Source organism: Callospermophilus lateralis, chromosome 5 (assembly GCF_048772815.1).
Source record: "Callospermophilus lateralis isolate mCalLat2 chromosome 5, mCalLat2.hap1, whole genome shotgun sequence".
Taxonomy (NCBI): domain Eukaryota; kingdom Metazoa; phylum Chordata; class Mammalia; order Rodentia; family Sciuridae; genus Callospermophilus; species Callospermophilus lateralis.
Window position 1 is genome coordinate 109,884,524 of NC_135309.1, and position 16,188 is coordinate 109,900,711.

At 33.3% G+C, this 16,188-nt stretch overlaps 1 protein-coding gene across 2 annotated transcripts in view; it reads right to left on the reverse strand.

Annotated features, from left to right (window-relative positions):
- The window catches only part of Cert1 (ceramide transporter 1), a 110,306-nt gene continuing 94,118 nt past the window's right edge, over window positions 1–16,188 (reverse strand). For both annotated transcript variants that reach the window (XM_076857158.2, XM_076857157.2), the window contains 6 exons: window positions 13,647–13,779; window positions 11,587–11,657; window positions 8,488–8,616; window positions 7,629–7,758; window positions 6,597–6,733; window positions 1–3,052 (listed from right to left, as the gene is read on the reverse strand). In XM_076857158.2, the coding sequence (XP_076713273.1) occupies window positions 6,606–6,733; window positions 7,629–7,758; window positions 8,488–8,616; window positions 11,587–11,657; window positions 13,647–13,779 (591 nt within the window). In that variant the 3' untranslated portion in view covers window positions 1–3,052; window positions 6,597–6,605. The remainder of the gene's footprint in view (window positions 3,053–6,596; window positions 6,734–7,628; window positions 7,759–8,487; window positions 8,617–11,586; window positions 11,658–13,646; window positions 13,780–16,188) is intronic.

A 16,188-nucleotide genomic window follows, 5' to 3' on the forward strand; every position in this document is an offset into this window, starting at 1 on the left:
AGACAAATCAAGCAACATTTGTCCATAATATTTTAATACTTTTCCACTTTTAAATACTGGTTTTAATTTTGTGATTGTAACATGGAAGATCCAACTTTATTATTTAAAAAAATCATCATAATCATAAAGCTATTATAGTTATACTCTACACACTCCCAAGGTACTTTAAAATGATTATGTTTTGAGTCTGTAGATGAACAATGACAATAATCCAAATACATTATCTGTACAACCTGGACTAAATACTGGTGAAGTGTTTAATTGGACAAACAACTGATAAGCTTAAAGATAACCAGCACAATTTCACAAGAGAATCAGCTCAGCCCAACGAAAATTTTTTCAACTGCAGTTGACACTGATGTATAGGTGTACAATTAGTTGATGAAACTGAACGAACAGGAAACCCATTCTTCCTTCTCCTTATTTTTCCTTCTTCACACCTCTTAGAAACATCCCCCTTGCCTCTGCAGCAATCCCAAAGTAAGTGCTGCAATGATCCTTCCCCACTGCAAAATTACAAGTCCTTAATTCCAACACTGCTCTCTCAATTCAGTGGGCATTCAGAGACAAAACCCCCACAACACCAATATTTTTCAGGTTTCTAACACGGCACAAAAGAGTAACTGAGAAGAAAACAGTAAAAGTGGGAACAGAGAATTATCTGTGGATGAGAAAACATCATGAATATTCAGTTTACAGGAATTGGCCATATGAAAATAATTCTAGAGGGTCTGAATATTGTCTAAAAGGCCAGTTCCTCTCCAAATTTTGACCTCTTTTGAACTCTTCATATTCTGGAAGTCATTTCTAAATCTGATTAGGCAGGATTAACTCCAGTGAAGTACCAGTGCAGTTATCTAAATGTAAAATTATCTTTACTTTTCTTTCTTTTTTTAATACAAATATTTTTAGTGTAATTCTTTTATTTATAGAAGAAATTGCAAAAGTATATCACATTTAGTGCAAATGCAACTAATGATTAGATTTAGATACTGCTTTGTAAACTTTCCATATTTTTGTAAAATAAAGTTATCCAATTTAGTTATCAAAGAGCTACTTGTCCATGTTCACGTATTTACCAGAAATGGCAAACAGAGAAACATTTATAGTGGGCATAGAGTTTTTTTTTTTTTTTTTTTTAAGATTCCCATCAGCGCCTATGGTGAATACACTTTCCCTCCCAAACCCTCCCATTTTCCCATCCCGACCCCACAGCTGATTGTAAAATAAAATACACATTTGAGGTATAAACTTTTTTTTTTTAAACATCACATTATAAAATGTTAACTGGTGATGTAGTAAACTGGTATGATAATTTGTCTTATTTGCCTTACTAACATTACCACCATATAGGCACTTTTCCACAGTCAAATTATGAACAGTATTTTTCTGTAATAAGGCATATTCCATGCACATCATTTAAAGAAAGGTAAATTAAAAAATAGAAAAGATTTATGGAGCGTGAAATTTGCGTGCATGTAATGTAAGTATATGTTTTATATGTATTTTTCTCTCTGTACAGAATAATAAATATCACTATATCTGATGCAAGTAATTTACTTCCAGGATTATGCATATTAAGTGATCAGACTAATCCCATCATTAAATTATCACCTTGCATTTACATTAGACTCCATTACCACGTATGAATATATACAGGGCATGTTCTATGTGAAGTGATTTTCTGCTTTACAAAATGGGTCTGTTTTCTGTTTCTAAAGAGATAAACAACTCAGCAAAGCATCTACAAAATGCCTCTGATTTATATAAATATACTGTGTATAAACACAATGAAGATTTTTGAAGTGGGCAGTCATTTTGACTTCAACGAGTACTATTCCTTGCCTCAACTCCATGCTTCAAGGTTTTTTCACAGAGGACTAAAACTAAAAAAGATATTTTACATGTTAAGTTCTTATAGTAACTAGGGAAAGCATTTCAGTTTGAATCATGTATAACCCTTTCCTGCTCTGCTACGGTTTCTGATCAAGAAGCAGAGAGGAGCCCTGCTCAGATTTTCTATGCATACCTTTGCCACTTTTTTAAACTGACCCGAATTACAACAAACATATCTGTTACTAAATACTAAAAATACTGAATCAAAATGTCAAATTCAAACAGTCTGATTTGCTTTAAAAAGTAATACCATATATTCTTTTACAAATTTCAGGAACACGGGAGCTCATTTTATCCTGACCATTTTACCAGAAAGTAGTCTATATCCACAAGATTTGTACAAATATTTCTGTGTGAAGGCAGGCAGAACCAATTTTAGGAATTACTAAATTGTGTTTGCAACAAACTGAAAAAAAATTTGTAGCATAGTACACAACTAAAAAATACAATAGAAATATAAAGATATCTGGGGGAAAAAAAATAAAGCTTTTCACTCTTTCTCCATCAGAACCAAGGTTCTTCATAGGAGTAAGACTATAGAAAAGGCAAAATCACACGTTATTGACAGCCCTCATTATTAAAAGACACTTACATGACAACATGAATAATTATAGAAATCAGCAGCAATGAGTTCTATGATTATACAAAGCAAAAATTCAAAAAAATTCTGGACACAGATTTTGACTGTAGGCCTGAAAAAGAACCCTATCTGGATATGTGGTGCACAGAAAGCACATGCCCCATGTGCATTTAACTTTTGTGCTTCTCTTTTGTGCACAAACTCTGAGACAACCAAGGATCTTAGGCTGGACCACAGGAAATTAAAAATTCTGAAAAAGTTTCCCAAAATTAAAGCATCAATTTCTAGTTGTGATTTGAAGTTGATTTTTTTTCTCTTCTGAGCACGCAAATAAAAATATAGCCATATACATGTAATTTTACATGTATTTATAGTTATATGCTGAGCCAGGAGATCTAGCACGAGACAGCTAGTATTAGATGTTCAGTTTTACTATTGCAATATTTCTTCATTTTTGTACATAAGGTCAAGGTCTTGGGCCACACACAAGGCTGTAGATCCTATGTTCCAGCTTAGAGCATTCAATATTTTCTTTTTGTTCTCCAACATGGAATGTCACACAGCCTTGCTTTGACACTGCAGAAAAGAAAATGACAAGTAAAATCCTCAGCACTATATAACTAACAGCTGCAAGACTACTAGAACAGATTCCTCCCACCTTCTAGATTCATGAAATACACAGAATCTCTATTAAAATTTATCTTCTATGGATTTTTACCTTCATGAATGTGAAATTATTAGTCTTATATATTTGAAGTTGATCTTCTCGGCAAGGAACAGAAAGTATTAAGCAATCTTTTGAAAGTGAAAATTTACTTTTTTTGGTACCAAGGATCGAACCCAGGGACACTTAATCACTGAGTCACATCTCCAGCCTGTTATTTTTTTATTTAGAGACAGGGTCTTTTTAAGTTGTTATGTTAGGGCCTTGCTCAATTGCTGAAGCAGGCTTTGAACTTGTGATTCTCCTGTCTCAGCCCCACAAGCTGCTGGGATTACAGACTTGTGCTACAGTGCCTAGCTGGAAAGTGATAAAAAATTTTAGAAAGAGCAAAGTGTTATTGGTAAACAAAGAAGAAATCAACCAGTATAGGTCTCTGAAGTTTTATCCCATAAACTGGTATTTATTCTTCTATCCTTTAATAAAACTGCCACACAATACCATTTATCAAGAATATCAAAAATTTACTCAAGCTATGGGAGAAGGGTTTACCTTATTTAAGAAACAACCAGGGACTGGGGTTGTGGGTCAGTGATAGAGTGCTTGCCTGACATGTGTGAGGCACTGGGCTTGATTCTCAGCACCACATATGAATAAATAAATACATAAATAAATAAATAAAATAAAGGTTCATTGACAACTAAAAATAAGTAAAGAAAGAAAGAAAGAAAGAAAGAAACAACAATGCTCAAATCCTTTGTTAAAGAGTTTTGACTGTATTAAAATTTTTGGAACTCATTAACTTTACAGAACTTCTCTAAAAATGATACACACTATTAAAACTTACTATCTTAAATTAAGTGTGTTAACATTCCGAGGGTTTCTACTCAAATATACATCTTTCATAACTGTTGTGAAAAATTGTTACTCTAAGATTTCCACCATATTTTTAAGGCTTAAATTTAGACCTTTTGTCAGAAAAAAAATTCAACCTGGACTCAAAGAACCAGGGCTGAGATTTAATCAGTCAATCTGTTCAGTATATCTTTGTATACATGCATAAAGATCCACAAATAATGGTATGTCCTTCCTCAGAGAGAAATTTTACAAAAAGACCCTTCTAGGTTCACAAAAGAAAAATACATATGCATATATGTACATATTACATGCATACTACACACCCAGTAAAACACTATTCCAAATCCAACATTCTAGAGGCAAATGTTATTAATATCTTGGCATGTTTATCTCAAAATGTTTACATGTTCTGTATACAAACTACATTCTGATTTCTCTTGCCTAACACAAGGTTATATTTTGCCTTGCTTAACTGAATATTCAGGCTGTTTTAGTAAGGAAGTCAACATAAAACATTAAAAGGGAGGCCCTATTAGCAAGGTTGAGGTGAAGAAGAGGAAAGGCTGGTTAGGGTGAAACAGAAACACTTTAGAAAGCTAAGGTCACAGCAAGAGACATCCAGCTAAGTAGATGTCAAGTGTGAACAGAGATAAGCCATAAATTTTCTGGTTTATTTGATAAACATGGCACAGAGACAGAATCAAACTAATGTGCCTAGATCTAGCTTTAACAATCCTAAAGTACAAAATGTTCTAAAATCATAATGCACTTGTGTAGTACACTTAATGCTTTAAGAGAAAGAATTCCTGAAATGTTAGGCTATGTTAATAAACGCTAACATTCAAGTAACTAAGACTAGAACCTGTTAAATGTTTCACTGGACAAACTAAATATCTGAGATATCAGTGTTCTATTTTATGCTAATGTCTCAAAGTAAATTTAGTCTTTGGGGTTATTTTTTTAAACAAAGATACATCAGCTTTAAAAATCAGATTTAAAGAACTGAAACATGCTTAAATTTACTCAAAATAAGAGAAACAAAACTCCACTGAGACAGAATGCATATATTTTGCCTATCAAGATGAGAAAGAAATCTGAAAATTTTGTTTCACACGTTGCCCTCCAATCCATTGTTGCTGGTGAGAAGGTAAATTAATACATCCTCCATGAAGGGCAATATCTAAATTACAAATGCACGAATACTTAGCAGAAGCAGCAGTACCACATTTAGTAGTTTATCTTACATATAAACTTCCGAGTTCAAAATGACATATGGATACAATTGAATACTGTCTTAGGAAAACTTAGAAAAATCTTTTATACCAAATACAGAACTAATTAAATTATATATATCCACATAATGTAATACTGTACAGCCATTAAAAAAAAAAAAAAAAAAACTAAGAAGATCCCAACCAATATGGTAAGAAGTTCAAGATAAGTGCAAATAGGGTTGGGGATATAGCTCAGTTGGTAGAGTGCTTGCCTTGCATGTACAAAGCCCTAAGTTCAAACCCCAGCACCACGTTTAAAAAAAAAAAAAAAAAAAAGGAAATACAAGATGCCCAACAGTATACGAAATGCTGCGTTCTCTTTAATGCTACCCCCTCTCCCCTCAAAAAAAGGAAAGTGAAAGAGGCACTTGCATTTGCTTGTTTTGGCCATTAAAAAAAAATAAAAAAAAAAATCTCTAGAAGCCAGGTGTAGAGGCTGAGGCAGGAGTATAACAAGTTCTAAGTCACCTTAGGCAACTTAGTGAGACACTTGTCTCAAAATAAAAAAAGGGCTGGGGATGTGCCTCAGAGGTAAAGTTCGATTCCCAGTACCACGAGAACAAAAAACAAAGACAAATCTCTACAAGTTACTCAAGAAACTAGTAACATCATATATCACAATATGCATATGATACTCTACACCGATTATACAGTATATAATTACATAATACATAATTATTTTTTTGATTGGTGGGCAGAATGAATGGGAGGATAGGGGGTAAGTTTCACTCTACACTTTTGACTTTTGAAACATGTTAACGTATCAGACTTTTGAAACATGTTAACATATCACTTGTCAAAAAAAGATTCTAGCTCCATGCATAAAGATGTTCAGTGCAATAAAAATATAGAACTGACCCAGGCATCATTATGGTATTGGTCAATAAATTCTGCAACATTTCTTTAACAGATGTTGAAAGAATGAGCTTTATTCTTTATATGGACATACCGTAAAGATTATTGTTAAATGAAAAAAGCAAGCTGTAAAATTCTAAGTATAAATACATTTTTTGAAGCACTCAAAAATATGTCAGTATATGCATAGAAAAGTTTGGAAGAACACACACACAAAGAATAACAGTTTCTAGGAAAGGAAAGAAACAGGGAATTTACACTTCTGAAGCTTTATAGTTACATGCAAATTCCCGTGTTCTTTCCTTTTCTTTAAGTAAGCATTAATAGAAGTGGACAAACAACTTTTAAAGGTTACAACTATAATCTTTATCTGGGAATATCACAAAACACAGCAACTAGTTTCAACAACTAACTAAATTTTAATGTCTGCAGTGATACCAGTGTCAAATAAAAGTAACATATCTTCCAGTACCTGTTTATACTAGAACAAAATAGGTTTTCCTGCAGTTTTTTCTTGAACATAAGAAGTAAAACGTTTTAGAAATTTAGGATACTCTCGCTTTGCCACTGCCCTTAACACTGAGGCTGGTGCCCATCCTCCAGGATTAACTGCAAGATAAAGGAAAATTAAATCCTATTAAGATATAATTCTCCATGTACATGTGAAGCACTTACTTTGTTCCTTTGCTTTTTAAAACTTTCTCATGCTGGAACACTTAGCATCTCTTTAAAGTCACCATCTATTAATTCCTTAATACTAACCCATCAGATACAATCAGAAAGCAAATAAAAAAGCATTTATTATCTTTCTAAAATATTCTTGGTTCCCTAAATTACATTCAAATATTAGTAAAAAAACATTTTAAATTATTTAGGGTGTTTTTGTTCATCAACCTCTAGTATAATTAAATAGTAACTTAGGTAAAATTGTTTCTTTAAATATATTTATAGTTATGACCCTGAATAAAAAAGGAGGTTTGAGTATTTGATAAGAGAGACTGCAATGACTACCCCAGGTGTAAAATGGGTGTAGTAAGAAATGAAAGCAAGTGAGAAAAAGGACTGTCCAACAGTATGTGAAATATACATGAAATCAGGAGCTAATAAGGACCAAGAGAACAGTGATTCAGAAAACAAAAAGCTTGATCACAAGAAAAAAAAAGTCTATTAATTTTCCCCCACTGCTCTAATCTTAATTATAAATACATCCTATCAAGGAAATATCTAATAAAATGGTTCTTAAAATCAAGAATATATGTGATAGTGACTCAGATACAAAGTTTTAAAATTTGTAAATTCTCATGTTATAGGGATTAGGGTGAAATTCAGCAAGTATACTTTAAAAGCCTCCCAGAAAACTCTTTTATACATCTCTCCAAATTAAAAATTAATAATCTAAAGGATAAAAACTAAAAAAGACATGTTTTCCAAACTCTCAAGATTATATAGGTCATGATTAAGAATCTCTACACTATCAATTAGAAAAAAAACAAAAAATACATACCATTTGCTACATATGTAATTTTGCATAGAATATTGTCCCTGCTTATCTCCTGGTTTCCTTCTGGTGGGCTTACCAAGGTTTGACAAATCATAGCAATATTTATTTTGGCACGGACACATCGATTGTTTAGCTGCCAAGTAAAAACAACAAAGCACCAGTATAATAAATACTAGAAACCAGCTTAACCATAATCACAACTCTTATTAAAATCTCCAATGAAATTATAAGCACCAATAAATAATACATACCAAATATGATCTGACACTGGAATTTTCCCTCCTCTTAAGTAGTAAATGGAGGTAAATCAATGAAATAGAAATTAAGTAGTAATTGAAAATGGCTTAAGACACAACTGTAGGAAGTTGCTTACATATATATATGCCATTTACTTGGTTCATTCCAACCTCAACAGGAAAGGAAGATAGACCTGGTAGGATAAGTTCATAGAATGACTCTTGCCCTCAGATAATACATGTACTATACTGTTCCAAGAGGTTGATAAAACATAAAACTTAAGACGCAAATCAAGTTATCTTTGCATGTGTATGGGGGGTATTTGTTTATCCCCTTTACCCTGCATTGTGCATTTATTTATTTAAATTACTTAAGGGTGTACTGGGGGATTGAACTCAGGGGCGCTCAACCACTGAGTTACATCCCCAGCCCTATTTTATATTCTATTTAGAGACAGGGTCTCACGGAATTGCTTAGCACTTTGCCATTGCTGAGGCTGGCTTTGAACTCGTGAACCTCCTGTCTCAGTTTGCTGAGCTGCTGGGATTACAGGAGTTAATTACTGCACCTGGTTTGCGTATTTATTTTTATATAGTATAATTACACATTCATATACTGTACTTACAGGGGCACTGTCATGATCCACAGAGAAATTACAAACAATCCAAGTTTCAGGGTCATTTTCAGTCAAGGCTGGTATCTTCCGAATAGCAGAAAGATATAATACATCTCGCTGAGAAGCAGGCCACACTCTCTGTGGAAGAATTAAATCTTTTTGAAAATTTTAATTATTTTTTATTCAGATGTTACACAGAACTAAAAGAGAAACAAATGTAAAACCAATTAAGTGTCTTAGATGAAGGTGAAATTTGTCAAATTTTAAACTGGAAAGCATCAGGGAATACCTACCAAAGGACTAATTACGAACACCGAGTAAATGGCTTTAAGCACAATATAATTAAAGAATATTCTATCTTCTTTAATTGTAGGAAATTTTCCATTTTAACCAACTTTTAGTGTTAATTCAGTGGAATTAATTACATTCACAATGTTATGTAATCATATCCTTTACCTATTTTTGAAACTTAGCATCACCCCAACAGCAATTATGGCCCATTTACTTCCCCTTTCTTTGGTAGTGATACATATAGAGACTCAAAGGCTTAAAAATCAGATTTTAGAGACAAGAGAACCATTCCTTTGATCTAGTACATTTGAAAGAATTTTGATTTAGTACATTTGAAGAATCAATTGCAAATTTTGATATAGTACATTTGAAGAATCATTTAGACCAAAACATTTATTTCCATTATAAGAAATGCAAAGAAAAAATGCTCTGTTAATGACATGGAGCTTAGGTCTACTTTCAAATGATAGAAAAATAGCTTTTATCCTTCCTAAGTTATCTTTAATTTGGGTGTTTGGTGTATGTAAATAAACGCAGTCTTTATTACAGTATCTTTCCAGATTATTGACTGCAATAAATAGCCAACAACTCACTGTCAATACATCACAAAGTATTTGCAAAGGAAATGGCTCATCTTTTAAAGATATAAAATTTCATGAAGTTGATCATAGTAGTGTTGGAGAAATGTATGTGAAGCAATGTAAACAAAAATTTATTACTGGCTTCAAAAATACTAGCCCAACATTACTTTATAAATAAGCTGAGCATTGTAGCATTCTTGTAGTCCCAGCTACTCAGGAGGCTGAGACAGGAGGATCATTTGAACCCAGGAGTTTAAGGCCAGCCTGGGCAATGTAATGACATCCTAGCTCAAAAACAAACAAAAAACCAGAACTAATGAATGCAAGTATATCAGAATAATAAGAACAAGTGAATTAAATATCAGAAGACAAGCAGGCCTCTTTAAGATTATATTACAAAAGTAGTAAAAAAAAAAAAAAGAAAAGAAATTTTTGAGGGGTACTGGAGATTGAACCCAGGGGTGCTTAACCACTGAGTCATATCCCCAACCCTTTTTATTTTGAGATAGGTCTTATTAAGTTACTTAGGGCCTCGATAATTTGCTGAGTCTGGCCTTAAATTTCTGACCCTCTTGCCTCAGCCTCCTGAGTTGCTGGGATTATAGGCATGCATCATTATGTCCAGCAAAAAAGGCAAATTTAAAGGGAAAGATATTAGGGACTGGGTTGTGGCTCAGTGGTAGAGTGCCCACCTAGTGTGTGAGACCCTGGGTTTGTTTCTCAGCACCACATATTTTTTTTTTTTAAAGAGAGAGAATTTTATTATTTATTTACTTTTTTTAGTTTTCGGTGGACACAACATCTTTGTTTGTATGAGGTGCTAAGGATCGAACCCAGGCCGCACGCATGCCAGGAAAGCACGCTACCGCTTGAGCCACATCTCCAGCCCTCAGCACCACATATGAATAAATAAAAAACAAAGGTATTGCCCACCTACAACTGAAAAAAAAAAAGAAAAGAAAAGAAAGATATTATACAGTGTTATTTGAGTTTGTTGAAAAATTATTCCAGAACAATCTATTTATTCTAAGAACTGGCAAATAATTATAACTTTAATTCTGTTATATATTATTTTCATATTTTTTGGTTTTATGTTTTAATTCTAATATAATTTATAGGAACCTGCCTTCCCCCCATTATTTATCAGGCAGAGTATCTTGGGCAGGTTGTTTCCCAGGTTTAATTATCTTCTGGTAATCTTCTGATTCTAAATTATTAGTCATTTATCTTCATTATAAATTATAGGGCAATTAGTTGATAATATAACATTTACAAAATTTTAGATTTTACAATAGACCCCAAAACCTGCATCCTGAAACAGAATCTCCATTATTATTCATTTCTTGAGCAGCTACCAGGTAAAATGAAGTATAGCTCATAATTATTAGATAATCTCAAATAATCAGACTGAGCTCAGTAAATTCATAAGAAGCCTTATTTTCATATATTCCACTCAATTAAATAACTTAAGAGAACAATGAAGTCCTCACTGAATTGAAAAATGAAGTACATTTTGAATCATTTTATTTCTTAGATAACAAACAGTACTGTTTTTGGTGGATATCTCCAAAATGGAATTATTATTTTACATATAATATATCTTACTTGGAAAGTTTCAGAAGGGAAATAGCAGAATAAGGTGAAATAAAAATTAATTCAATAATTCTAAATATCTAGAATAGCAGAGGGAGAGATGATATGAAGAAATTATCATCATCAAGAAATTATTTAAGAAATCATGTTTCTGTGTTCCCTAGTATATTGACCAACCTCTCATTACTCATACTAAGCAACTTTTCCTTCTTTTTCAAATCTATTGGTCTCAACACTGGCTTGTAACATACTTTCAGTCCCTTGCATTAACTGCTATCCAAGGAAACTGGGATTCACTTTCATAATTAGTAACTATCATTTATTATCTTTTGAGACTAGATGCTAAAAAAGTATTTAAATGGACTTCAAAGGTTCCTTTCTAGACATAATAAAGAGAAACTAAATATAGAGCTTTAGCAAACATTCTGTTTCTAGATTGTATTTTTGATTCTTGACTATACACATTTCTGCTCTAAATGAACTGATATACCTTTCAAATATATTGACATTCATGAATATCAATATATAATGTCTCTGAATCTTTTCTGGTGTTTACATTTCTGCCAAATTTTACTTCGGAAAACAAGTATGTCTGAATTTGAATTACACTGGCATCTTTTGGGATGGATGAAGAGATCTTTACCTTGTGCGTTTGATAAATGATGATTGCATTATCAGCTAATGTTTCCACCACATGAAAGTTTTCTATAGTTGCTGAAATTAAGAGAATAATGTTAGTAGTGAAGAAACTGTAGTGCCTTTTCTAGAGTGTGATCAGTTCGCTTATGCAGAAAGTCAATTGCAAATGGACACTATGGAAAAATGAACAAGATCCTCCCCTACCTCAGCTAAATCCAAATGGAAAATAGTCAATATTACTAGTACTACAGATTTGCTTTCATGTTTTAGACGGTGCTGTAAGGTCTGATCACCAGGAAATAAGTCTCATTTTCTACAGCCCAATATCAATCTTCCATAGCAAGAAAATAATTCTTGGGGCTGGGGTTGTGGCTCAGCGGTAGAGTGCTTGCATAGCACTTGTGAGGCCCTGGGTTCGATCCTCAGCACAACATAAAAATAAATAAAATAAAGGCATTGTGTCCAACTACAACTAAAAAATAAATATTAAAAAAAGAAAGTAATTCTAGTGAGTACATAACTAAGTTTCAAAAATTCCCTAAAACTATATCTCTAACTCCTCCTCCCTAATTATTGAAGTTAAACTGTTTTGTCTTGGTTTAAGTGACTATATTTGTGAAAGAAGAATGTCAAACTGTCAATGATAAACATCTTGTGATTTTCTTAAGTATCCGTATTCATGAAATTTAATGTCTTAGGGGAACAGATACACACTAAGAATAATTCTAAATTATCCATAACAGAACTTATCTAGAATTTACCATAGAAAAAAAACCATATGGGAAAGAGTAGTCCATAGCAGAGAAATCTTCAATTTCAGTCCTTGTCAATGCACTAATTCTGTGGCAAATTTGTTACAGAACTAGCTCTGTTGATAAGTCACTAGACCAATCTAAATTTTTACTCTATTTGTATGTAAAATATCTACCTACTACGCAAAATTGGTGAGGAAATGAATCAAATGGCATGAAATCTAGGAAACATTCTGAACAGTGAAAAGATTTATTTAAAAGTAAGGTACTGAATGTTTTCTCTGATATAAGGAGGCCGACTAATAGTGGGGTAGGGAGGGGGAGCATGGGAGGAATAGATGAATTCTAGATGGGGCAGAGGGGTGGGAGGGACAGGGGATTAGCAAGGATAGTGGAATGTGATGGACATCATTATCCAAAGTACATGTATGAAGACACAAATTGGTGTCAACATAGTTTATATAAAACCAGAGATATTAAAAGTTGTGCTGTATATGTGTAATAAGAATGGTAATGCATTCTCTCATTTATTTAAAAAAATCAATAAAAAAAAATAAAAGTAAGGTATGAGGGCTGGGGCTGTAGCTCAGTGGCAGAGCACTTGCCTAGCATGTGTGAGGCACTGGGCTCGATCCTCAGCATCACATAAAAATTAACAAATAAAATAAAGACATTCTGTCCATACACAACTGCAGAAAAAATTAAAAAATAATAAAAATAAAAATAAGGTATGAGGTAGGGCTGTGGCTCAGAGGTAGAGTGCTTGCCTAGCATATGTGAGGCACTGGGTTTGATTCTCAGCACCACATATAAATAAATGAATAAAATAAAGGTCCATACATCTAAAATAAATTAAATTAAAAAAAAAGTAAGGTATAGGGCTTGGGTTATAACTCAGTGGTAGAGCGCTTGGCTAGCACATGTGAGGCACTGGGTTCAATTCTTAGCATCACATAAAAAAGATAAATAAGATAAAGGTACTGTGTTCACCTACAACTTAAAAAAAAATAAAAAAACAAAAAAAAGTAAGGTCTGAGGTTGGGGATGTAGCTGAGGGATAGAGTGCTTTGCCTTTCATGCATGAGGCCCTGGGTTCAAACCTCAGCACTGCAAATTAGTAAAGTAAGGAATTATCAGTTCTCTATTGATTCTCCAGATATTTTCTACATGATTTTGTAGATGATAGTCATGAGAATGAACATATAATAGTTATGTCATAATCTCTATGTTCTAATCTTGAACAGAAAATAAGGTTGAATTTGACTTTAAATTCAAAACAATAATTGGATTAAAATATATTAATGATGCTTACTTTCCCAGTCATTTCGAACATCAACATTCCAGAAGTAATTGCAGACTTCATGTCCTGTAACACCTTTAACTGCATGTGTAGCTTTCAAAGGATCCAGAACAATGCCGTTTTCTTCTACTTCTCTCCTGTAAACCTAAAGAAGGCATATTTAAAAAGCTATTTGAGGGCTGGGGTTGTGGCTCAACGGTATAGCGCTTGCCTGGCACATTCGAGGCTCTAGGTTTGATCCTCAACACCATATACAAATAAATTTTTTTAAAAAGGTATTTTTTTAAAAAAAGCTGTTTGAAAAACAGAAATCAAACTCCTATAGTTTGAAGGCATGCTTTTAAATTTAGCTGGTTTTTTAGATTTTATTTATGAAAATCTATTTATAGAATATATTCTGCTAAAAGGAAAATTTTCAAATTAACAGACAATAAATATATTTAAAATGACAAATCCAAGGTAAACTTCAAATATGTATATATAATGAATAATCTAATTACTATGAGTTAAAATAAATACATTAATTTAAATTAGACATTATTTACCAAACATTCTCAGAGATTATTTCATGTTGTCAAGTAGGGTTAGATGAATAAAATATACTTAAGGACACTATTTTAAGGCTGCTTTATTCAATGCTATATCCCTAGGATCTAGAATACTATCAGAAACACAGTAGAGGTGGGCACAGTGGTGCACACATATAATCCCAATTACTTTGGGAGGTTGAGGCAGGAGAATCACAAGGTTGAGGCTAGCCTGGACAATTCAGTGAGACCTTGTTTCAAAAAACAAGTAAACAACAACAACAAAAAAGGGCTGGGATTGTAACTCAGTGGTAGAGCATCTGTTCTTAGGTTCAATCCCTAGTACCACCCCATAAAAGAAAAAAGAAAAAAAAAAAACAGTAGAAACTCATTTATTAAATCAAACAATGGAAGTTAAAATGGCAAAAAGAACAGATTTATCTTGTTTTAAATACTGAAGCTGTTTACCTTAAGTGCTCAGTAAAATTAATTATAGTTTGTTACTTTAAAGAACTCTAATAATTCTTTCAAGAAATGAAGAAGCATGGGGAGAACCAGCTCTAAATGTAAGGAATGCTCATGGGGCCAGAATACTGTTAGGCATTTCACATAGCTTTCCCTTTAACAATCTCTCTTGCCAAACTACCTTTCTCCAAATGCTTATTTATTCACTTTATTGATAACACTATTTTCCCAGTTACCCAAACTGAAAACTCACTTTTAATTTCTCCCCTCACAGTTTATATAGCTATTACGCTTTTTACTACTCTTCCAACAGCTTGACTTTTCTACTGTTGCTTAAGTATTTTAGGTGAGCTTTCATCACCTTGTGCCTCTTATTATGTGGTCTTCTCGTCCCTAGTTTCTTCCCTACTTGCTTCATCTTCCTAAAATGACACTTTGCAATACAGTGGCTAACCTACTGCTATTTCCCTTTGTGCGCTACTTTATGCTTTCCACAATCTACCCCCAAATTTTCTCTAATGTTATAAGCTTGTAGGGAGACTTATTCACTACTCCTCATTCCAGGTGGAGGGACTTCATCGAGACATCACTCTTAAGGTAGGAATAGTGACTTATCTGAATGGTGAGTACAGAGGGAAGAAAAAGGTAGGCTTGGTTCAAACCCTTTTTCTGCAGAGAACATGCATTCTAGTCTGATTTTGGGGCCTGATACTTGGGGAAAGAGCTGTGATTGTCCAGCAATGTTAGAAGCATTATGTTTAATTCTGCAGTAACTTTAGGAAAACTTTGTGGTATTGATCTAAAGCCATTTTCTACAGTCGAGAAATATTCTGTTATCTCACTAGTCTGTCTCCTCAATTTCTTTTTTGAACCAGGTATTGAACCCAGAGGTGCTTAACCACTGAGTCATATCTGGCTCTTTTTATTTTTTACTTTGTGACAGGGTCTCACTGTTGTTAAGGACCTCACAAAGTTGCTGAGGCTAGCTTTGAACTTGTGAGCCTCCTACCTCAGTTTCCCGAGTTGCTGGGATTACAAGTATGAGCCTTCTCTTACTTCTTAATTACTTCTTCATTTCCCTACCCACCATGCGGAGAGGAAGCCTCAGCATTAATATTGTATCTCACTTGCTAGAATAATTTTTGTTGCCGTAGTCTATAAAAATATTGTAAATATAAAATTTGCTTAAGTTTTTCCTCCTACAATTTCTTGTCTACAATGTCCTCTCCTTACATTTGTCACAACCTTATTTCTATCTATTTCCAGATGCAGTTCAAATGTTTATTATAAAACAATTGAGTTCTTTCAAATTACAGAGCTTTTTTTCTAATTTTCTTCACCAATCACATGCATTCTTTATTCAATACATTATCAGATAGAGCCAAGTAATAGTATCTTTTAAATGTCAATATCCTCTTTCTCAACTAAAATTTTAGTGTAGCGGCAGTGTGATTAATATTTGTCTTTCAGCATGAGATAGTTCCAAATTCAATGCTGTTTTTGCTTCTCAAGTCTATCTCTGTGTCTTGTTCTACTTCTTGCTCTTATTCTCTCTTAGGTTT